At 40.3% G+C, this 23,105-nt stretch overlaps 3 protein-coding genes across 10 annotated transcripts; all 3 read left to right on the plus strand.

Annotated features, from left to right (window-relative positions):
- Positions 1–413: 413 nt before the first annotated feature.
- On the plus strand, positions 414–4,254 carry LOC108236922. 6 transcript variants are annotated; one of them, XM_017417992.3, is made up of 7 exons: positions 414–538; positions 1,332–1,378; positions 1,494–1,803; positions 1,956–2,227; positions 2,321–2,416; positions 2,924–2,962; positions 3,462–3,587. In XM_017417992.3, the coding sequence occupies exons 3-6, from the start codon at positions 1,510–1,512 to the stop codon at positions 2,952–2,954; spliced, it is 693 nt and encodes a 230-aa protein (XP_017273481.1). In that variant the 5' UTR covers positions 414–538; positions 1,332–1,378; positions 1,494–1,509; the 3' UTR covers positions 2,955–2,962; positions 3,462–3,587. The 6 variants fall into 6 exon arrangements, with proteins under 6 accessions (XP_017273481.1, XP_017273482.1, XP_017273484.1 ...); XM_017417993.3 differs by having other exon boundaries at positions 2,924–2,981; positions 3,462–3,574; XM_017417995.3 differs by having other exon boundaries at positions 3,465–3,566.
- Positions 4,255–5,174: 920 nt separating this feature from the next.
- Positions 5,175–11,127, plus strand: cct8 (chaperonin containing TCP1, subunit 8 (theta)). Of its 3 annotated transcripts, none has more exons than XM_017418215.3 (16): positions 5,175–5,234; positions 5,865–5,955; positions 6,077–6,156; positions 6,254–6,403; positions 6,529–6,709; positions 6,836–6,897; positions 6,994–7,131; positions 7,470–7,648; positions 7,783–7,849; positions 7,937–8,024; positions 8,122–8,237; positions 8,418–8,489; positions 8,579–8,743; positions 9,568–9,687; positions 10,093–10,233; positions 10,842–11,127. In XM_017418215.3, exons 1-15 carry the CDS (start codon positions 5,175–5,177, stop codon positions 10,198–10,200), a joined length of 1,677 nt encoding a protein of 558 aa, XP_017273704.1. In that variant the 3' UTR covers positions 10,201–10,233; positions 10,842–11,127. The 3 variants fall into 3 exon arrangements, with proteins under 3 accessions (XP_017273704.1, XP_017273705.1, XP_017273706.1); XM_017418216.3 differs by having other exon boundaries at positions 10,093–10,229; XM_017418217.3 differs by lacking the exon at positions 10,093–10,233.
- Positions 11,128–11,301: 174 nt separating this feature from the next.
- Positions 11,302–20,214, plus strand: rskrb (ribosomal protein S6 kinase related b). Its single transcript, XM_017417964.3, has 13 exons — positions 11,302–12,355; positions 13,830–14,117; positions 14,222–14,305; positions 14,470–14,538; positions 15,347–15,416; positions 16,762–16,869; positions 17,677–17,717; positions 18,212–18,239; positions 18,466–18,555; positions 18,739–18,827; positions 18,939–19,049; positions 19,134–19,247; positions 19,377–20,214. Exons 1-13 carry the CDS (start codon positions 12,326–12,328, stop codon positions 19,605–19,607), a joined length of 1,353 nt encoding a protein of 450 aa, XP_017273453.1. The 5' UTR covers positions 11,302–12,325; the 3' UTR covers positions 19,608–20,214.
- Positions 20,215–23,105: the final 2,891 nt, after the last annotated feature.

Genomic DNA, 23,105 nt, shown 5'->3' on the forward strand with positions numbered 1-23,105 from the left:
TAAAATTACCCTTTTTTATGAAACTGTGTTCTGCTTATAGACTGATGTCCAAAAACATTTAAATGTAAAGAAAAAGTAAATAAAGATTTTTAAAAAAACTTGACTTTAAACATTTCTCTCATTAAAAAAGTTAAATTAATATGAAAAATTGCAGCAGAAAAAATAAAACTGAAGAAAATCAAACAGAAACCTAAAAGTAGTCAGTGATGAGCGTCGAAGCTAGTTTGAGGTCTCAGTGAAAAAAATTCCCATAATTCTACACATTTAATATTTATTTTTGTTAGTTTGAAGTTTCAAAAACATTTAAAAAGACAGAAACTTAGCAGGTCCCTGAAGTGCTCCACATTCCAGCATTCCTGCGGCATTACGTAGCGACGCTACGTATGACGTCATGGTCTGTGCGTAAAGCGCGTGGGCATGCGGTTAATCCGCGGCTGCGGTCCACCGCCAAATTCAAACTGGAAGAGAAAAGGGGAGCAGCTGGAGACAAGAGGACTGACGTTTTTTTTGTTTTGTTTTTTACAAGATTAATTTCGAGGTAAGCCGTCATTACAGCAAATGTTGGACTTTCGGTTATTTTATTTTCAAATATAAAATGTTTACGTTATTTTAGAGAAAGTCGAATTCGGAATTTAAACTAGCCAATGGTGCGTTCACGAGCACCGTCCTTTTTTGTTTGTTTGTTTCGTCTGTAGTTTCCAAATTAATTCATAAATAGTTGCACTGCTTGACGACGTTTCGTATTGACTTTGTGAAATAAAAATCCTTAGTGACATTTACAGCATATAAAAGCGACCATTTTGAGTCGCAGTTATCTGTTCTTTAGCTGTTTTGGGCAGATTCACGCCCAGTCAGACGGCAGCATTGTTGTCAAGAACAAACAAAAGCCACGGAGCTTTCAGTAACAGGATTATTCCTGCCTGATTGAGCGGATTTCTACGGGTCATTTTTCATCCTAACTTCCCGTCCTGAGAGTTTCACTTTCTCAGTTTTTGACGACAAACTCTCTCTTTTTGTGTATTTATGTTGCCCCTAAAATAAACTACTCACAAGAAGTATTAGGCCTTTTTGAAACGTGAAATATAAATATACAATTATCTGTTTTATTCAAATAATCCTGTTTTGGAAAAGAGTAATTTGGAAAGGTTTGCTATATATATAAATTAGTTATACTGCTGTGAAATATGTTATGATGTTCTATTTACACAATACATTTGCCCCTCCTTGCTTTAACACTGTTTACTTTTTATTTTGTGTTTTTAAACTTGTATCTTGTTCTTTTTAGGACGCCGTAATAAACCACCCCTTATTTCTTTGTGTTTTGTTTCAAGGAGCCAAACTTGTGGTCTTGATCAACAGTTCTCCAGACCTTTTGAAGGTATCTAAAAGAAAATAACTTTGTATATGAGTGTATACTGTATATATAAATATCTTCTTTTCTTTATGATAATTGTTTATCATATCATACTATTTTGTCATCTTCCCACATCCAGTGCGGTGTCTTTCATTATGGATGGGCTTGGCAAAGCCGTGGTTGGGATCTGGCGGGCACACACAGTCCTGGATGAGTCTGATGGGCCAGAGAGCTCCCCGGAAGTCCCTGACCGCTTCCGCAAGCTTCGCTCCTCATCCTCGCTCAACTCCCTGCGAATGTCTTTGCGAAAGCGGCTCCCGCTACGCTCTGTCCAGACGAACTCCCTCCCAGAGAATCTGACCTCAGGAGCCCCGAAGGAGCAGCCGAAGCCCAGCGCGGTCCGTCGGCTCACTCGCAGCGCGCGGAACTCTGTCAGCGACATGTGTCAGGTGGGTGAACTTTGGCGGTTGGATCTGGAGTTTGCAATTGGGTTTTTTTTTCTGTCTTGAAATCAACTTGCTTTGTGTTTACCTTCACAGCCACGAATTCTTTGCTTCATCTCAATTGCCATCATCATCTTTTTCTTTTCTGCTTCACTCAGAGGTTCCAAAGGTCCAGGGAGTTTTCGCGCAAGGAGTTTTTGGTGGCAACCCCGGGTCGGGATGGAGAAAACACAGCCGCCCCTGCTTCTCGCACTCCGAGGCGCACCCCTGTTCGAGCTGCGACGCCGGGGCACACTCCGGGCTCTAGGGGACAAAAGACTCCCGAGGCGTCTGTGCGCGGAGTTCGAACCGGAGGAGGCAGGAGGCAGCTGGTGCGAATGGCTGCGTTACGGAGTCCATTTGCTTCTCCCAACACACAGAACCAGAGGCTGTGAGTTTCATATTTATCAGGCGTATTTTGTGTCTATATCTGTGTTATATCTTTATTTTTATTATTTAATTCCCTCTTGGTTGTGTTTAATAGGAAATTTGACCAAGACTTGGAGTCAGTTTCCAGCAGACTCAAGAGGCTCAAACATTTGTCCAAGGCTTTTGATGACCTGATTTGCAAAGATGACAGGTAAAACATCGGTTTTCAGTAAATTTAAATGACTTCTTTTATGTTTTTGTAGTTTGTATTCAAAAATATAGAAACTGGGTAAACTGTGACTGAATAAACGACAGGTTAAACTTCTATAAATAAGCAGTTCATCTTATTTTTATGATATATTCTCTGCATAGATGATGTCAGTATATGAGCACCCCTCCCTCCTGAAGAATCCAGTCTAACTTGTGAGTCTCCTCCCCCCCTCCACTCCCCCTGACATTCTTCCCGCCTCAGTTTGAATCTTGAAGGGGGGTGTATGTGGGTGTGGGAATTGGAGCCAGGCGAAATGACAAAAATGTGGATGCCTGCTCACGTCACTTCCTGTGTTGACGTTCAAAATGCTCAAGCAGTGGCTTTAGCAGCGACCCACACAAACAGCGGCCTTGTGCTTTATCAGTTCGCGTCACACGCAGCTACATGCAGTCCTCACTGCGTGGAATGAGCAACTCTGGAAATTCAAACAAGTTTGTTTCTCAACAGGCGCTTCGACTATTCCTTAATTATGGAGTAGAATGGAAGGTAACGGACGTCTCGAAAAGTAATTCAGCCAAAATGTGGAGACTTGTGCTCTGAATGTTACTAATCTTAGCATGAAAGTGCATGACAGAGCTGCACGATGTCCATAAATCAGATACTTTATGGTAAAATCTACACGTCTGATGAGATACTCACACTGTCCAAACAAAGAATGCTTTCCTTCTTTCCAACTCCTGTTTCTTTTTGACTTTGCAATCCTGAAACACTCTCCTTTCTCCTACTTGTAACAATGTCTGTTAGTAAAAGTGCTTTCTAACCTAATGTTAGTGTCCTGATTGGACTAATTGATCATAAAATATAAGAGCCAATGTAAGCTGAATAAAATATGGCTCACAAAGAGAGTTTATATTTCTCTAAGAACAAGAATATCAATATCATTACAGGAAAAGGGTTCAGAAGAACGTATTTAATGCAAGACATTTTTCCACACGGTCTTTTTTTTATTTATTTATCTTTTGTTTCCTTGTGTTTGTGCTTTCAGCAGGCCCAGTTTGAAGGAGCGCCCCGGGGGGACAGTGATGAGAAAACTGGACCCCGGCGGTAAACTCTGTCGCTCAAACCTCACACGTCGGGCGTCACGCCTCTCGGTCACGCTGGGAGGGTGGGCTCACACAGCTGTGAACACGATTCGCAAGCCCAGCTGAACCGCACGTGTTACATGTCGAGTTGTCCTAACTCTGGGACCATATAGCTGCTTGTCTTCTGTTTTTTATATGTATGTTGCATGATTTGTGTGCTCTTATGTTTACATGTTTTAAGTTAGTGTTGAAAATCCTTTCTGTAGCTACCAAAGGTCCTCTGGCAACGATGTCTGAACTGTTACAACTAAATGTTTTAGTTACTTTTTTATGTTTTAGTTCTTTAAAGTCTATTTTTAAGAGATGCTGCATTAAAGCAAAACTAACCAAGGAACTAACACTAAATGTTCTGACCGTGGACAGCTGTACTGTCCTCTAAACGTATGCAATTATCCTACTAACATTTTTATACCTTTTTTGTGAATGAAAATTGATTAAACCAAGAACATAGAGTGTGTTTCATGGAAGGGGGCTTTTTTTCTAGCAGAGGTTGTGATTGCGATGGCCTGTAGATGATTTATGCACTAATATTTTACACATAAATCATCTGTTAATGTGATGGGGGGGGAGTTAAAGGCTCATTACCAGATGACGGCAATGATGATGAGGTTATGAAGAAAAATGTTGTAAGCTGTTAGCGTAATGACAAGCTCAAAAGCCTGTACTTCCTATTAGTGCTAGTGGATAAAAAAAAAAGAAAAAACTGTCTGAATGTGAAAAAAAATTAAGAATAAAATCTATTCACTTTGAAAACGTCTTCACTTGTCAGTTTTTATGTGGTGTTTGTTTTATTATACAAGAAAGGGGTTAACTATAAATTAGCTCTGTATGACCTTTTTAGAAATGAATAAATTCAAACTTTGGTGCGATAACAAGGAGCTAGAACTTGTGGGACGATTGACATCTTGTTAAAGAACAAGATGAAAGAATTAGAAGTTGAAAATGGAGGGCAGGGATCCAGATTATCTTCACTGTCCTCCTATTATTCACCTTTCATTATAGTTTTTTTTTATCTAAATTAAATTGTAATAAACTGGATTATGATGGGTATGTGTGTAAATTATCCCGGTTTCCTCCCACAGATCAAAAACATGCATGTTAGGTTAATTGATAACGCCAAAAAAAATGTCTCTAGGTGTGAGTGAGAGTGCAAATGATCATCTCTATGTGGCCCGGTGATGGACTTGTAACTGTAAAGTGTCCTCTTTTATTGTAGAAAGCTGATGTAACAAAAATCAAAATGATGTATTGTTCCCTACTAAGCTGTACAAGTATATATTTTTAATACTGGATAATAAAATGGGATTTACTCTTCATTTGCAAAAACAAACATATACTTGGGTGTCAAAAATGGGCAGAAAATCTTCTGTACAATCTGAAAATTAAACCTCATGCAAGCCATAGGACTTATTGTGCGTCTATGTAAAATTGCAATGACAATGGCGCCCTCATGTGGTGCCTATTAATCATAGCAGCTAAAAAACGAGACGCGTTCTGTTTGTCCCTCGTTGCTACCGGTTTCTGGCTCCGCCTCCTCCTCTCCGGCTTTGTACCCAGAGCTGAACGCACGCCGCAGCTAGCTTCTGTTAAACACCGGGGCTGCTAAACGTCGGAAAATGGCTCTCCACGTCCCCAAACCTCCGGGCTTTGCCCAAATGTTAAAGGATGGCGCAAAGGTCAGGTTAAACCCGTGTGTCGGTGCAGTAGAATAGCCCTTTTTTTGTTAATATTTTTTAAACTAGCGTGCGCGCTAACGTTAGCCGCTGAATTAGCATTTTCACAGTCATGTGGGAGACTTCTAGAAAGAGCAAGGCCGCTCCAAGTTCCCCGACCTGCTCCTGCGTTAATGGACTGAACTATAGTTCTAATGTTTTTAAATGTTCCCGATTAACGTGTTTAAACACCAGCATATGTGTCTACATGTTAAATTGATGCTGCAGTGGTAATTGGTTGTCAAGTTGCAGTCACACCCAGTTAGCGTTTAGCTAACTGTCACCACTGAGGATCTGATGGTCACCTCAGAAAGGATGTAGAGATGCTTCCTATTTATGTTTTATGTATTACTTGTTTATATCTGTTTTTATAATTTGTTAGTGCTTTTTTTATTCCTTTGAAAGCCTTATGGTCATACATAAAGTGCACACTATCATCGAAGTATCTCAAATAAACTGTATATTTTACTATATTTTGCTGTACATTACAAATTAGTCATAGCAGAAGTACACAGTTAGGAACTTAAATGAACGCCCTGTACCTTTCTTTCAAAAGCCACACTTCTAAATTTTTTGTTTTGATTTCCTAAACAGCACTTCTCAGGACTAGAGGAGGCAGTTTTTCGTAACATCAGAGCGTGTAAGGAGCTTTCTCAGACTACACGAACCGCCTACGGTCCCAACGGTAAGCATAATCCTCTACGAGTAACGTAAAAAAAAGTGATATTTTTGTAGTTCACGCTTTGCCTTCTTGACATAAACGGAGGGGCGTCAGAATGGCTCATCACACTGTTGAACTGTTGCAGGTATGAACAAAATGGTCATCAACCACTTGGAGAAACTGTTCGTCACCAATGACGCAGCAACCATCCTCAGAGAGCTCGAGGTGAGGAAACACTTCAAAAGCTCCTGTGACTGATGCCGATAAAAAAGGCGTCATAAATGTGATGATTAAAAGCTTTATTTCGACATTTGTTTCACAGGTGCAACATCCAGCCGCCAAAATGGTCGTGATGGCATCTCACATGCAAGAGCAGGAAGTTGGAGATGGCACCAACTTTGTCCTGGTGTTCGCCGGAGCCCTTTTGGAGCTTGCTGAAGAGCTTCTCAGGATGGGCTTGTCTGTGTCAGAGGTAAAACTTAAATGTTGAACATTATCTTAACTGTGTGCTGTGTTGAGGAAGTACCAGAGAATTCATTTATGCAAGTTACTTTTCTATATCAGCAGTAAGTAGATTTTATTTCCACTGTGTTTCAGGTGATCGATGGCTATGAGAAGGCTTGTAAAAAAGCTCTGGAGATCCTGCCAGACTGCGTATGTTCCTCAGCGAAAAACCTCCATGATGTTAAAGAGGCCACATCTCTCATCCGCACAGCAGTCATGAGCAAACAGTACGGGAACGAAGACTTCCTGTCCAGTCTCATCGCACAGGCCTGTGGTGAGCCAGCACGCCAGACTAATTTAACCAGAACCAACATCTGTCGTTTGTCATCTTGTTGGTTGTGTTACCTTTTGTTTTTTGTTTTTCTCTGACTTTCTTTTCTTGTCTGGGTTTGTGCTTCAGTATCCATATTCCCAGAGTCTGGCAGTTTCAATGTTGACAATGTCAGAGTATGCAAGATTTTGGTAAGCTTCATTACCCGTCTATTGTAATTCCTTTTTTTTTGTATGTTGTTGTTCTTTGATTAATTTATTGATTTATTGAACGCTTTGTGTTTTCAGGGTTGTGGAGTTACAGCCTCTTCCATGCTTCATGGCATGGTTTTTAAGAAGGAGGCAGAGGGAGACATCACATCAGTTAAAGATGCCAAGATCGCAGTGTTCTCCTGCCCTTTTGACTGCATGGTGACAGAAACCAAGGTACAAGAACTTCAGTCTGTTGGGCTTCAGAGGAGGCTGAGAAACAGCAACTCATGTGATCTGTTCTCTTTGTAATTTAGAAAATATCTTTAACACAACAGGGAGGTGTATGTCACAAAGTTAATAGTGAATAAAATAATTTGAGCAGCTTCACATTAGTTTTGATGTCATTGAGTTTTTGAAAAGTACCAAACCCTCATTTATTATCAGCACTCACTATGAGCTTCTTATTGTAACTAGTTAAATGGAAAAACTTTATTATTAGAGAATACAAAGCTATGGGTTTCTGGACAAAGCTGCTTATTTTGTCACTGATGGCAGTGCTGGTTGTTCCACAGGGCACAGTGTTGATAAATAACGCACAGGAACTAATGAACTTCAGTAAGGGAGAGGAAGACATGATGGAGGCTCAGGTGCAGGCCATCAAAGAGGCTGGGGCCAACGTGGTGGTAACCGGGGGGAAAGTGGCCGACATGGCGCTTCATTACGCCAACAAGTACAAGCTGATGGTGGTCAGGTAAGACGAGCAGAAGCTTCAGAAGGGAAGACGAAGGAAGACATTCTGTCTGTTTTTCACAAAATAATATTCTTAATTATTTGATTATTGCTGTCTTTTTTTTTTTAAACTCAATGTTTCTTCTTTCCTTACAGACTGAACTCCAAATGGGACCTCAGGAGGCTGTGCAAGACAGTGGGAGCTGTAGCTTTGCCCAAAATTGTACGTATAGTCACGTTTCCTGTAGTCAGGCATGTAAATTGTAATTAAACTGACTTTATTGTGTTGTGTTATGTTGTGCGTTCTTAGACGGCTCCGACTCCCGATGAGATGGGTCACTGTGACAGCGTCTACCTGACAGAGGTGGGAGATACTCAGGTGGTGGTCTTCAAACACGGCAAGTTTCTCTTTGCTTCATTTTTCGAGTTGTAAACCTGATCTCTGCTTTGTCTTGGTTTCAAGATTAATGTGTGGTCTGTTGCGTTTTTAAACAGAAAAAGAAGACGGCGCCATCTCCACAGTGGTGATCAGAGGCTCCACTGACAACCTGATGGATGACATCGAGAGGGCCATCGATGATGGAGTCAACACTTTCAAGGTTCTGGTTAGGGTAAGTTGGCTTGTTTTTTATTTTTCACCGGTTTATTACTATGATATAAATATCAAAACTGATGTGAACAAATAAAATTTTATTTAAGAACTGGTATTAACTCTGCATATTGGTAAAATCTTGGCAGAGCTTTGGTGAGTCCACACAGCTGCTAAAACATTCATTTTTCACCATCTCTAGGACAAACGGCTGGTTCCTGGAGCTGGAGCCACTGAGATCGAGCTGGCCAAACAGATCACCTCATACGGCGAGGTTTGCAGAATTTGACTGTTGTTTGAGCTTCGGTACATCGCAAATGAATTTCTGAAACACTAATCTCCCACTTTCTCGCCTCTCCGTAGTCCTGCCCTGGTTTGGAGCAGTATGCCATCAAAAAGTTTGCAGAAGCCTTTGAGTCCGTTCCACGCGCCCTGGCTGAGAACTCCGGTGTAAAGGGGAACGTTCTAATCTCTAAACTGTATTCCGCACATCACGAGGGAAACAAAAACGTTGGCTTTGATATTGAAGTAAGTACGGCTCTTTTAATATCCCTTTTTTTTAAAAAAAAAAAAAAACAGATTCTGAATTTCAGCCTGTGTCAGACTTAATAAACCATCATTTCATTCTGTTTAAAGTAATAGTTCAGATCTGTTGAAGAGGGCTGCTGCGGAACAGTTATGAACAAATAATGTCTTATCTGTTGTAGATGGCTCTTTGACTGACCCCACATTGGAGAAATAGTTTGTTTTTACCAAATTGACAAGCTAAAGGCTAGTCCAAAAGCGCATTGCAGCCATCTTATAACAAATCCAATTTTCTAAATTTTTACAGCTCCTATAAGTGCTGATTTATAAACATTTACACTGCTATTAGTTTCTCATCGTAAGTGTAAATATTGGCATAGCAGCAGCTAGCTGTAGCACTTACCATGCAGCCTGGGCCACTTTCACAAGGAATATCTTAATGTTTCTGCTATAATAATTACATGATACAAAATTTATATCAATAAACTTGTCTGTACCCGTGTGCAGCTTTATTTTAGTCTGTTTCTTTAGAGGAAAAATAGCTACATTACCAAATATAGTATGATTTTTTTTTTTTTTTTACTCAACTGAAATGTTTTTAAAACAGAATTAAGGAGGCTGTATTTATAAAAACGATGTTGAGTGCATATATTTGTTTTTTTTACCACTAACGATCCAGATTTTGCACATTTCTTGAGCGACAGTACTCAACTTCAAGCTGCAGCAGTTTTCCCGGTTGCCGAGCAACTCGGTGTGATTGTTATTCAGTGCGTGTGACCGAGTCTGAAGTGCCGCTTGTGATCGCGTGGCTGTCATGCTGTCTGTAGGGAGACGGCCCTGCTGTGAAGGACATGCTTGAAGCTGGCGTTCTGGATCCGTACCTGGTCAAATACTGGGGCATCAAGCTGGCCACCAACGCCGCCATCACGGTGCTGAGGGTGGATCAGGTCAGCATGAAAACATGCAAGCACCAGTTTTAATTTAAACCATCTGTTTATAACAAAGGAACATCTCCCCTAAAAGTAGCACAGAAATAGTGTTTATATTATCAGATAAGTTTATTTTATAGGTAATCTTTGTCTGTGAAACCTAAACTTGTACAGAAATCATTAGATTGTTTACATTCATGAGTTTACGATTTAAGCATTTTCTTTCAGAGCAATCCTTCCTTTTTTAGTCATTAAAAACAAAGCTGTTATTCATTCCAGATGTTTATATTCAGTTTATGAGCCGTGTGGACTTTAATATAAAGCTAGTCTTTCCTCAGCAGTCATAGGAGGATGGAGTCGCTGAGAACTGGTAGCGGTCAGATAAATGACGTCAGGATGTGTGTGTATACATGTATGATCCAGATCATCATGGCTAAGGCGGCAGGGGGACCAAAGGCTCCCAAGCAGAGAGGCCACTGGGACAAGGATGGCTGGGATGAAGAGCCAGATCAATTTGAAACCCACCATTAGAGGCCAAACACACACAAACAAACCCTCTTGTCAGTAGGTGTTGGAATGATGTGTGTCCACTTGTAACTAAAAAAAAACACTTCAGTTAACTTCACTCGCTCACAGGTCACTGAAGTTATGGTTTGCCCTGCCACTACTAACACAGAGTCCCGTGAGGATAAACTTATTCCTGAAACGACTCCTAACATCACTGTGTGAACCAGCATGAAACGGACCGTTTATGGTGTGATCGCATGCTGCACGGTGCAGGATTAAACAGCGTTGCCTTTAATGTCATTTACAACTTGAATTAAACGAGATCATTCAGGGTATTGTTAGGGCTGTACTTTGTATTATCTTGATTTGAAAACATTTTGAGGAGATGTACGATTCCTGAAGTCTCGTATTTCATATTAAAGTAAACAGATGAGGGCTAATTGTGTTTGTTTGTTTGTTTTCAGTGTGTGCTCCTGAACATTTAATGAGCATGAATGGTTTTTGTTTCCAAGATGGAGATATTGAAAACACCTTTTCCACTTTGTAACCAACCCCCTTTTTTAATTAAGCTGAAATATTTGCTGCTGACACTGCATTGAGTCAGCTGCATGGATCTCACTGCTCTTGTGTCCAGTTAGAAATATTTTCTTTTTTCTTTATTTCAGATCATTATGGCCAAACCAGCTGGTGGACCCAAACCCCCACAGGGCAACAAGAACTTCGACGAAGATGACTGAACCTGCTGACGCTCCTCTCACCCTGAATGCTTCCCACATGAATTCACAAACGTTTTCTACTTGTTTATTTAAAGCTCAACCGTTCGGTTTGTTTTACAGATGACCACTGGCTGTATTGGTGAACAACATAAGTGAAAGTTTAAAAAAAAAGTGCAGATGGCTCTGTTTGCTTTTTATGTTCTTAGGTCCCAAATAAAAGGCACATGCGCTGTCAGCTAGTGCTTTGAGTTTTTGTCACTCAGTATATTTCTGTCTTTTATTGGTTCAAAATTTTGCTGGTCAATCAGGAGAGAACTTGAGTCACGTTTCCTTGTAGGGATCACCACAGCTCATCATTCTCACCCCATCATTTCCCTCTACATCCAACCTTCTCTCTAGTGTTCCTCCTCCCTGGCAGCTCTGTATTCAACATATTCTGTCCTGTACATCCACCATCCCACTGCCGCACGTGCCCAAACCATCTCAGCCTTGCACTCTTTCTCCAAACTGATCAACCTGAGCTGCCCCTCTGGCGTCCTCATTTCTAATCCCGCCCCTTTCTGGTCACCTCCAACGAAAATCCAAACATCTTCATCTCTGCCACATCCAGCTCAGCCTCCTAACTGTTGTGTCAGTGCCGCCGTCTCCAAACTATACATCGTAACAGGTCTCACTGCCATCTTATAAACCTTCCTTTTCAATCTTGCAGCTTTCCTTCTGTCCATTACCAATAGTCAAGGTAGTATTGAGTTAGTCCACCTTCATTAGCTCTACTTCCAGCTACACCGTCCCACCCTTGTCCCTCATATTCACACATAATCTCGTTTTTGTTTTGTTTTTTAACAAACTGTCATTTGTCTTTCCAGAGCATTTCTCTCCTAAGCTCTCTTCCACCTGCTCACTACAGATCACCATGTCATGAGCAAACACCATTATGATACAGAAATACAGTACATTTCTAAAAGCTTTTGTATTGGAGTTTTATGTTTCATACCAAAACAATGCCATAACATTGTGCATGCACTGGTTTACTGTTATTAAGTTCTATTAAAATGCATTCATTATACTTTAATTTTTTTGTGATGTAAATGCTGTAAAAAGCTCTAACTACACTGAGCAGCAGGGGGAGCTGAACTCGCTGCATGGCAAAGATGTGGGCGGATTTGAGCTGACGTTCTCGGGATTAACTTGTTTATGTTATGTCGCCATATTCATCACATTTTGCGTCTGGGCTTCCGAGGAGCGGCGGGCCGTGAGGAATACGTTTCTGACATTTTAGCGAGAGGTCGGTGGCAGGTGCGGCCGTGCGGGAGGTCGTGGATGCGGGATAAGAGGAGGTGGTGGGCGTCCCGCACCGCGTCCCGCAGCGCCTGGATGAGGAGCGGACGTCGCGCCCGAGGTCACACCGCTTATGTCCCGCCACATTCGTGAAAATGGGGGTCGACGGAAGTAAGAGCAGGAAGGTGAGCTGAATGAAATTCCTGGTCGCTAAGGTATGACGCACGTGCAGAGGGGGGTTCCCCGTTACCATGACGATATTTGGTGTCTGGACTGTTATAACGCTTTGTTGGGTTTACAGTTTACCGTTTATTTGAATAGCAAAAATAAAACGACAATGCGTCGTTAGTGGTTACACAACATCACCACTAATTTGCTCTCACTATAAATGAGTTTAAAAAAGTCTTGAGTTTCATGCTTTTACTTTGAAGGCACAACACGGTGACGCTTCCGGTGTAGTTATGTATTCGCAAATAAACACGTCAATAGTCCGATATCCGGTTCCCTGAGTCCCTAATCAAGCGTTGAAGCTCACATTGGTGGCTGTAAATTCAGGATAACTGTAAATGTGTCTCCTTATTTAGCTCAAATGATAAAAAATGTAATTCTTCACGGATGAGTAGCTCAGCCTGAGGTCTATGGTGCACCGTGAGGCCCAAAGGGGAGCAGCAGTCCTGTGTGATGGAATAACTGCTGAATAGACATGCAATATGGATTTTTTTTTTTTCCCTGTAGTTAGAACCCAAATGAGAGCAGGGATGAGCTATACCGATGCATTGAACAACGTGAACTAGAAAATGTCTGGACAGACTTTAAAAGGTGCCATTGTAGCTGCTGCCCAAAATTCATATATGCACTTATTAATAATAAGTTATGCAGATATTCTATTACAAGAAATTTGTAGGATTCATTACAAAGTGCAAACAATTAAAGCGACTCAATTATAAAATTTGGTAAACTGTAGCCAAACCAGGAATAAAAGCAGCATTGAGTATGTGAAACAAAGATCAACCTGTCTCACACTGAAGACAGAACATGAATCAGCTCATAATCCAAAACAAAGGACATCACATGTAACACTCGTAGAGGGTGTAATGGACTGCACATGCAATCCTAACCCAAAGACGATCCTCGCCAAGCTTCAGTTTATCCTTTTGTGGTCAAAACACAAAAGTTTAGACTAATGAGGGAGGCTTGATCTGTTGAGCTAAATGTGGAGTTTCACTGTGACACTGACAAGCAGGAGCTTCAACACCTGCTAAATCCTTCTAAAGCCCCCGTCTTTTTTTTTTCTTCTTTTTTTCTTACAGATAAGCTTTTGTGGTTTCACTAAGCAAATGATCTGACATGTTAGGCACTGAGCAGCTTCAGATATGAAGCCGTTTGTTGGTCACTTTCTGTGCTTAAACAGTGAAAAGAAACTCATTTTAAAATATATCATTCTTGATGAACTTTGTCTATGAACTCTCAGAAAGTGACATTGGCCAGTTAAAACTCCTTATGTGAAAATGTGATTATTTTATTTTCATGTTCATTGATATGATCCATGTAATTCAAGACAGCAAGAACTTATTTTAACTGCAGTAGCATCAACTAAATAGTGCCTTAATTGCCTCTTTCTTCATCCTGTTCCCCTGACCCCATGCTCCTGCCCTACAGAGGGCCTCTGAAGGGGGAGAAGATGAGCCCATCTCTGGTTGGCGTGGCTTCCTTTCCACTGTGGGCCTTTCTGTCCCAGTGGGCATCTGTCGCCTGGCTCCACCTGCACTGCGCCTGGGCCAGCGGCGAATGCTCCAAAGCAAAGCCCCCGAGGTTCCAGAGCACGTCCTGAGGTTGGCGGGGGTCGGTCTAGGCATGCTGAGAGCAGAGTGGAGCCTCCCAGGCTTTGTTACCATGTTTCTCCCTGAATTCCCCCACAGACCTGTGTCTGGGCACGAACACTTTCAGGTAGTAATCATTTCCAAAATACGCATCAAAACTACGATACTTGCCTCGACTCAGATGTTTCCTCTCGGTCTTAATGACCGTATCGTCACCATATTTCCCTCTAGGTGTTGGGTTACATCGCCAAGGGTTCGTTTGGACCCATTATAAAAGTGAAAGACAAGACCAAGCAGAAAACATATGCAGTTAAAGTGAGTTTTACATTTGAATCTCACAAAAAAGATTGTCTCAGAAGTTTTTACATGCATGCTAATGAGACTTTAGAAAGGAAATAAAAATATGCGAACAGCATTTTGTCAAAAACCATTAAAATCTAAAGTTATTTTGTTATTTTTGCATTTTTATCCGCCAACAGGTTATACCTAAATCGGAAATTCTACGACTTGGGGTCTTGGAGCAGTCAAAAGAAGAAGTTATAGTCCAGGTGGGCACTGCCTCACAAATCACAGTAAATTCTGGAGCATTTACAGCACATTTTTCCACTTTGAGGGTCTTAATAATCCAAAAATATTTTGCCTAGTTGGAAAAATCTTCTTGTGTGTATTATTACTATGACAATATTACTCAATTTCATGAAAACTCTAAATTTAAAACTATGAAAACTGAAAAATGAAAACGCTGTTGTGAAAACTCCGGTTGTATGCAGATGGAACGATCTTATTTATAAACTTAAAAGTATTCAAGCTAAAGTGTAATTACCTTGCTTTGTTTACTATTTCTGTAAAAAATCTCATTTAACATGTATACTTCATAGTTTTAAGGGTAATTTTGAGCGACGGTTCCCAAAGGTGAGATGAAAACCCCGCTGTGGGTCATGAAACATAAAGCGGAGCGTCTTAAGATTATGACATGAAGTCAAAATAAACTTAAAAATCTTTTCTGTTTGCCATAGTTGTTACAAGAGATACAAACAGTAAAAGTAGTATAATGGCTTTTGAGGTTGTTTAATTGTCTTTATATCCTTATATAACTGGTTTATTAGGCATGTTTGTATACTTCATCCTTCAATAGTCAGGTTAGCAAGCCTCTGCTGTTTTTACTTTTATGACCTGGCAGCTAAAATGTTTGGGAACCCAAATTTTTGTGTTTTAATTTTACTAAGACTTAAAGTTGGTGAAGTTTTGGAAGTAATCGCTCAAAAAATGAGCAAAGAAAGAATGTCCAGCCCTCTCTTTGAGCGATCCTCAGGGCTGAGCGTTTCCAAGTTCACAACCTTTGACCTTTGCCCACAGCGTCAGGTTCGCCATCCATTTGTCCTCGACCTTCAGGACTGCTGGCAGACTCAGCGCCACCTTTACATTAGTGAGTCAGCCAGTGTGACCCACTTCAACCCAGATCCACGATCCGAAACCCCTTCACTCCACCTTCTGTCCCTTCAGATCTACCCATAATCCCCCACCCAGCACCTGGAGACAAAGTGCGTTTGAGTTCTGTGTGTCTGTGCTTGCACCTTGCCCAGATACACACACTTTAACCAAACCAGCAACCCTTACTCTACCAGTTCCTGTGCACTGTGCAGCTGTGGTGCTCTCTTTCCCGCCCCTCCAGAGCATTCACTCTCATTTTCCCCAATTACCCACTGACTCAGAAAATATGACCCACTTGTTTGTTCCCCCACCCCCTGATGAGAGTCAAAGTGTTAGCCCAGATACCAGATGCTGCACATTACTGCAGTTACACAAGAATACACGTCATTGTCAGCAGGACGGACAACACTGCATGCTGGAACTGCGAACTGAACCACATTTTATACTAAAAATATAGAAGATAACGACACAAAATCGCATTTTTGCAGAAAGTGCCGTGTGAATGCTTAATGACTTTGAGGATATTTGCTGAAGAAACTAAAACTGAGTTGTTAAAGCTTAAAGAAGCAAAACACTGGCTAATAGACAAAAATGTTAGCTAAAAGTAAAAAGTAACTAAAAGCTAAAAGTTGCAAAAGGCTAGCTAAAAGCTCAATTTAGCATAAGAAGATAAAAATAGAGCAACTATATTGAAGCAGATTCCAAACAACAATGTTTTTTAGTAATTGAAGAGATCTCAGTGTATTTCTATGGAAAAAAATATTTGTAAATAATGTTAAATATTTTGAAAAGTATAAAAGTTACAAAAATCAAAAGTCATATCACCCATCTCCTAGGTGAGCTGAAGGTTTTGATATGTGAACGGCTAAAATAGTATGCAGATGTAGTGAGATTACAAAACAACGTACAGAAATAAAAATACTAGGAGAACAATAAATCAGCATTTTAAAAGATAAATAAAAGTAATTTAAAGCAGTTTGAAGTTGGAAACAATGCTGAAGCTCTGCAGGTTGGTATTTTTAAGACCTAAACCTTCAGCAGCATCAAAGCTGTGTTGTGTCACAGCAGCTGAAGTACATTCATTTTTTTGTCAAAACAAAGGGACCAAATTTCCTAAAGTGCTGCTGAATATTTACCCGTCTTCTTTCATATTAAAAGTTATAACTACAGACATTTGATATAAAATAAAAATAAGAAAAACATATTTTTTCTTTCACAGAAGTTGTTTTCCCCTTTCAGAATTCCTTCACCTGTGTTTCCTCCACCTCCTCACCCCGCTGCCCTTCTCCGCCACCATCTTCTCACAGACACACATTTTAATCCTCTGTCTACTCCGACAGTGTGCGACTACTGCAGCACAGGAGACCTGTACACCTACTGGCAGATGATCGGCCAGTTCTCCGAGGACACGGTGCGGGTCTTTGCTGCAGAGTTGGGATGTGCGCTTGGTGGGTATGCAACAGGAAATGTGTGTAATAAAACTAAACCTTCTGACTTTGATCCCTTTTCTCCAAAAGAGCTGGGAGGTCATTAAATATTAAATTAAAGTTCCTCCATGATTTGAAAATCATTTAACTTGTTTTTTAAGTTGAAAATTCTAATCATTTCAAATCTGCAATTATGTTTTGGGGGGGAAAAAAACTTATTTATGTTTCCAAATTAGTCAAATGGAGGCATCAAATCACTGGAGAAGTTGCATAAACAAAATATCTTCTGAAACACTTTACAGATTATTAGGTTTAAAATATTTTTCAATTTTTTTGGACATGATAATTGATATTTTCATATAAAATTTGAGCACTGCCTTTTGAATTTCGTGTTCAGATTTTTCCTTTTGAATCATGAACTTTTAATCTAAATGGTAACAAATCTGTAACATGGAGGAGTATAGAATCGAGGAAATTATTATTTTTTTAAAGTAAAGTTGGGGAGAGATTTGTTATTACTGCTCAAGCAGCTTGTGCTTCCTTCCAGATGCTGTGATCTTTATCTGACGTGTACTTCTTTCAATAAAACAATGCCAAACCACATTTTGCACAAGTTAAAACAGCCTAAATCTGCACTAAAAGAATTTGTTTATAATCATTTTATATATCACTTTTATGTGTCACCCTGAGTGTTTCTAGTTTTTCTACACAAATATTTTTTTTTTATTTTTGCTCTCTGAAACAGAGCTGTACTACAGTTTGTCAGTATGTTGATATTAACCCTTTAAAGTGTGGCTCATTTTATTTTGTGTTGTTTTTTATCCACAGGCTTTTTGCATGACTTTGGCATCATCCACAGAGATGTGAAGGTACAAAAAGAGTGAAAATCTGATATATTTCTCTTCTGTTGTCGTGAAATTATTACTATGTTAACACAAATACGAGACCAAGGCATTAACTTTACTGTTCTGTACATTGCATTCATATTTCATATGTAACACTTCTTTATGTAAGAAAACCTTTTAAACTGTGCCGCACATTGATGAAGTAAAGAAAGATTTCTTACGTTAAGTTTATTCACAAATCCGGGAGCATTTTCTTTCTTTGAGTTTCTTTAACAGCCCATCCCGCTTTCACACGAGAACTAGAAGCTCAGCGGTTATTTGACATCGTTCATGTTCACAATCTAACTCTGTTCAGATCTGTCAGGCAACATGTTGTAGTTTTTGGTTTAAAAACCGCTCCACACTCGACACACTATGGCTGCAGATGAAACATGAAAAACACTTACATGTGTGCTTGTGTGTTATTCATATAAAAACTACTGTGATGCGATTCAGACATTTTTTTTCTTGACTTGTAGATGGAAAACATTCTGCTGACGGATAATGGTGAGTGAATCTTTGACCCCAGCAGAGAGCAGCAATGCTCTGTAAGGCAGAAGCTTCCGGGGAAGATTTTTCTTTTATTGTCATTTTAGGACGCGTTAATGCCGACGTTACGCCTCCAGTGTTTTACATTTCATATTCTAGTATTTGCGTTATCTGCACTGGTGTGAAGAATGTGCATGTTCGTGATAACTGCTCGTAGTGATGCAGAGATAATGGTCTCTTTTAGGCCACCTCCGCTTAGCTGACTTTGGTTTGTCCCGTCGCCTGGAGCAAGGAGGCAGAGCCTTCACCATCTGTGGAACCATCCAATATATGGGTGAGAAAAACTGCAATACACCCCTTCACACACACACACACACAAAGCTGAGCATGCTCGGACCTATCAACAGTTCAGACTGTTTGAGCTTTTTTTAAACGCCACTCTGTTGTGGAGTGAAGCTGTGAATGTAATAATATGTAAGGACGAGGAGATAAGAGTGTGTTTCTGTCTGCTCTGCAGCCCCAGAGGTGCTGAGTGGCGGACCCTACAACCACGCAGCTGATTGGTGGTCACTGGGAATCCTGCTCTTCTCATTGGCTACTGGCAAGGTGAGCTCTTGTTTCCAGTGCATCCTGCAGGAAAAAAAGTAGGTCGTGCCCACAGTTTGTCCTTCAGACCCATGTAACAAATCTGATTAAATATTTCCCTTGTCCCCACAGTTCCCCGTGCCTCCAGAGCCAGACCACTGCAGCATGCTGAGGAAAGTCAGGGGTTTTCCCTATGAGATGCCTCTCAGCTTCAGCCCCTCGCTGTCTCTGTTATTAACTGAGGTAATTCCACAACAGATGATGATTCTGGCAAGATCGTCTGTGTTCATTTAGCGTCACATGACCTGCACGCGCTTCTCTGTGCAGCTTTTGTGCAAGAATCCCTCCCGCCGCCTGAGGACCCTGGATCGTTTCAAACGCCAGACTTTCTTCCACAGAACAACATTCGACTTTGAGCTCCTGCAGCGTCAGCCTGTGGAGGTAACGGGCCAGGAGCTGATTGTAGACAATTTGTTTTTGTTTTTGTCTTTCTAGGTTCAAATAAAAGCCAGATTGAAAAGGAGATCCAGTGAACTGATATGAAGCGTTTTCTTTTCTCTCTCCCGTCAGGTGATTTTGGAGTTGAGAGAGAGGCCAGACCGCGCCGCCAAAGCTCGACGAGGCCTCACGTTCTCCCTGCAGCCTCTGAGGGGCTTTGACTTCGACGCGCTCCTCAGCCCTGCCGCCATGCCGGAGACACAGCTGGACGCAGAGGTGCACGCTCGCACAGCTGCACCGCTGCCGGGCCCCGCGCTGCGGCCCCCCCGGGGGAAAGGACCACGCAGAGAGGTGTTCGTGTGACGGACTCTGAGTTTACAGAGCAGTTGCTGACAGGCTAAAAGGAAAAGACCTACATGTTGTGCACAGTTATTCAACTTTACACAGATGTGGTGCATTTTGCGTAAGGTCTCATTTGAAAAAATCTCAATAGAGCATCTATTTGAAAAATAAAGAAATTAAAAAAGATTCAAACCTTTAAGTAAAAAGCACCATTTACCCTTATTTATCAGTAATTTTCTGTATTTTGTCCTTTTACTTGTTTCCCGTTCTTCATTTAGCACCTATTTTTAAGCCTTTTTGTTCATTGGTTGTGTGATTTTACCCATTTACTCTCAATTTTTTTCACTCTGACCCTTTCAGTGCATCATTAATTCAATCCCACATCTTAAAAAAAGTTGTCATTGTCTGCGAATTGCATTTATCTTCATTTGTAGCTAGGTAGAAATCCTGTCAAACCTTTAAGCAACAAAAGTGAATTTTACGAACTTTTGCCCTTCTTTGTCATGTTGCATCATCAGGAAACTTTTTTTTTTTTTCTTTTGCAGAAGCGGATAAAAGAAACTGTTTGCCTCGTGCGGTTTTCTCTCTAGTTTAAATCTTTTTTTTTTCTTGCAAGATCATGTTGTAATTCAATTTTCCCAAACTTTCTCTCCTCCTCTGCAGCATCACAGCCTCAGATTCTGATGTGCATGCCTACAACTTTGCATTTAGTGTTGTTATTACTCTGGTTTTCCAGACCTGAGCTGGAATTCAAGAATTATGAACAATAAGTGAAATCTTCTCTTTGTTTACCTTCATCTCATCTACTTTTATGAATACAAGTTCAATCTGCTGCCACCCGATCTTTACATTTAATTACAGTTTTTTAAATCTGCGCTGACCTTTACTCTGAATGCCTCGTGTGATTCTCAGCTTGCTTTTTTAACCACAAAATGCTTGTGTACATAGTTGTATAAATATGCACCTCCTTAAAAAGTTTATATAAATATTTCAGAGAATATTTCTTACTTGTGTCATGTGTTACAGTATATTGTTGTGTGTTTGCCACACAGCTCAAACAGAATATAAAAGAGTTTTTTCTGGATTATTTTGCTTTTGCAGCATGGTTGTAAGAAAGTGAGATTCCTGAAATGATTTTTAGCTTATCGAGTGAACAAAAGATCAACATTGCTTCACTTTCTCAGCGTATTGTGCCACATTATTTCCTCAGATTTGCAGGACGTGCTGGATTAAGAAATCACTTTTTTCGTTTGCTTCACTTGGTCGAGTTACTCAACATGACTCACGTACACATTAGGACATTTGTAAAAATGAAAGACCTAGCATTCCTCAAAGGAATTCATTGTATCTTCTAATTTCGCTTAGCCGTGGCAGCCATCTTGAATGGGATTGACTCAAAAAGTTTAGCAGCTGTAGTGATTACTTCCTGAGCATTTCATTCAGATCTATCCACTGGTTCATTAGATATTTTGCTGACGCTACAGACAATTGAACACACTCAGAAACTGTCAAAAACATTCTTTCTCTCATCTTTTCCAGCAGGCGGTAAACAGTCCTGTCTAATATTGCATTTTTTGAATAAACTACAAAGCTTAAAAAACATTTTTATTCCATTTTCTAATTTTTAACACATAAATTCTGCACTTTTTTCCTCTTTGCTGTATAAGTACTGTGCCCAAGCACACTTTAGAGAGGCTGAGGCTGAACCAGCAATCTTCTAGTTGTACGACAGCTACTTTAACCTTTAATATATCTATGGTACTTGTATCAAAGTACAAGTTAAAACTAAAGGAGGACAGATTAGTTTTTGTTGTTTTTTGCCATGGAGAGCATTATGTGTCATTTTTCCAGTGTGTCATTGATATATTTTATTTATTGTCTTAAAAACAGTATTTCAGTTTTACTAAAAAAAGATGCAATTTAGTTTGTGATTCATTCTTACGTCGATAACAGTTCCTTTTCACCTAATAATTTGCTCTTTCTGTGTACAAAATAAGATTTTTCAAGAAGCCTGCATGGCAAAAGGGTTTTAAAAAACAGGTTTATAATAGCACCAGGCCCGTATTTGGGATAATCTGTACACAAACATTTATATTTATCCCACAAATATATGCACAGAAACAAAACCCATACAGTGACCTACTTACTTCCAATAAAGCAGCAAAGCGAAAAAACAAAATACAGGCATGTGGGCCATCTGACAATCTGTATTGTTCTGAGACAAACTTATTACAACAAGACACATCTTGTCTCAGATAACCACACCCTTCCTCAGACGGTTTTAAGCATTTATCCGTGTAATTTCAAATGACTGTCAAATACCAAGTATTGTTGCCTTTGGGTACTGTAATCTTCACAGATAAACTTAAAATATAAAAATTCTCAAGAGCTTAAAGCAGTCAAACTTTGTTTTGGTTCAGGTGGATGTTTTAGCTGTCATTGAAAGAGGTTTCTTCGGTTAGTTAGTTAATTAGACCTGACAGCTAGAGTACCAGGTTGTGTCGTCATTAGCACTTTGAGAGTTGTGAAAAATCACCTGTAGCTTTGACTGTTCTGTTTATCGTGTGTCCACTTTGGATCGCCTTGTTGCTGAAAAGTGCTAAATAAATACACTTAGCTTCACTCGAGGTCACACAAGATACAGGATTATTGTAGTTGAAGGTGTGAGATATCAAACTGCTGTGTTGATCATATCTGACCGCTACTGGTCAGCTAAGTTTAACCCCCCTCAGTACCACCTGTCTGCACAGAAAGTGCACATTTACGCCTTTAAAGGAGAGTGATTATTACACTGTTTAAATATTGGGGGGTTTTGACCCTTTAATGTGTCTGGAAACATTGTTTAGTCTCCCTGTATGTGCAGTTTGTAGGTTAACAGCAAAAATAAGTCCACTTTTCAGTAACAACACCACATCTAAGGCCCTGAGGAAAGATCCCACAGGAAGCTACAAGACGGTCATAAACTACCAGAACTGGAAACGGGTTTCCCACTGAATGAGGGCTCTGAAGAACGCCATGCACATCTGAAGAAAGAGCCCCACTCAGATGAATAATTTGCATTATTAAAGCAGTCACCTGCACTAATGCAAAACACCTTGCCACCTTGTTGCACTTGCAGTATGAGCCCTGTGAGAAATCCGACTAGACACCATTCATTTCAGGAACAATAAGGGTTTCAAAAACAAAACAATGGCATGGATTTTCAGCTTCTAGCTCTCAACTTGGTATGCCCAATCTCTGCATGAAGAAAGTGCCACGAGCGTTGGCTTTTTCCACACTCAGCCACAAGATCAGACATGCATAGAAGTACTTGTGTCGGAATCAGTATTAGTACTCTCCCGACATGTTAGCTACTTATGGGCCGCAAAATCTTCAACAGAGCAGAAAAGAAAGAAGTGAAGCAAAACTACTAATGCTATAATACAGTCAGTTTTATTTTTTATTAACCTTTAAGTTGGATGTTCCATTTTGTCCCAACTTTAGGCAGTTTGTTATAATTAACAACTTTTTAGTAACTTG

Source organism: Kryptolebias marmoratus, linkage group LG13 (genome assembly GCF_001649575.2).
Source record: "Kryptolebias marmoratus isolate JLee-2015 linkage group LG13, ASM164957v2, whole genome shotgun sequence".
NCBI classification, from domain to species: Eukaryota; Metazoa; Chordata; class Actinopteri; order Cyprinodontiformes; family Rivulidae; genus Kryptolebias; species Kryptolebias marmoratus.

Bases quoted from the DNA above. Each gene is read 5' to 3' on its own strand.
- LOC108236922 (XM_017417989.3), top strand. From the start codon at position 1,510: ATGGATGGGCTTGGCAAAGCCGTGGTTGGGATCTGGCGGGCACACACA. The intron at 2,228-2,320 runs GTGAGTTTCATA...TGTGTTTAATAG, and splicing joins AACACACAGAACCAGAGGCT to GAAATTTGACCAAGACTTGG. The intron at 2,417-3,461 runs GTAAAACATCGG...TTGTGCTTTCAG, and splicing joins CTGATTTGCAAAGATGACAG to CAGGCCCAGTTTGAAGGAGC.
- cct8 (XM_017418215.3), top strand. From the start codon at position 5,175: ATGGCTCTCCACGTCCCCAAACCTCCGGGCTTTGCCCAAATGTTAAAG. The intron at 7,132-7,469 runs GTACAAGAACTT...GTTGTTCCACAG, and splicing joins GCATGGTGACAGAAACCAAG to GGCACAGTGTTGATAAATAA. The intron at 8,238-8,417 runs GTAAGTTGGCTT...CACCATCTCTAG, and splicing joins CTTTCAAGGTTCTGGTTAGG to GACAAACGGCTGGTTCCTGG.
- rskrb (XM_017417964.3), top strand. From the start codon at position 12,326: ATGGGGGTCGACGGAAGTAAGAGCAGGAAG. The intron at 18,240-18,465 runs GTGAGTGAATCT...GGTCTCTTTTAG, and splicing joins CATTCTGCTGACGGATAATG to GCCACCTCCGCTTAGCTGAC. The intron at 18,828-18,938 runs GTGAGCTCTTGT...TTGTCCCCACAG, and splicing joins TCTCATTGGCTACTGGCAAG to TTCCCCGTGCCTCCAGAGCC.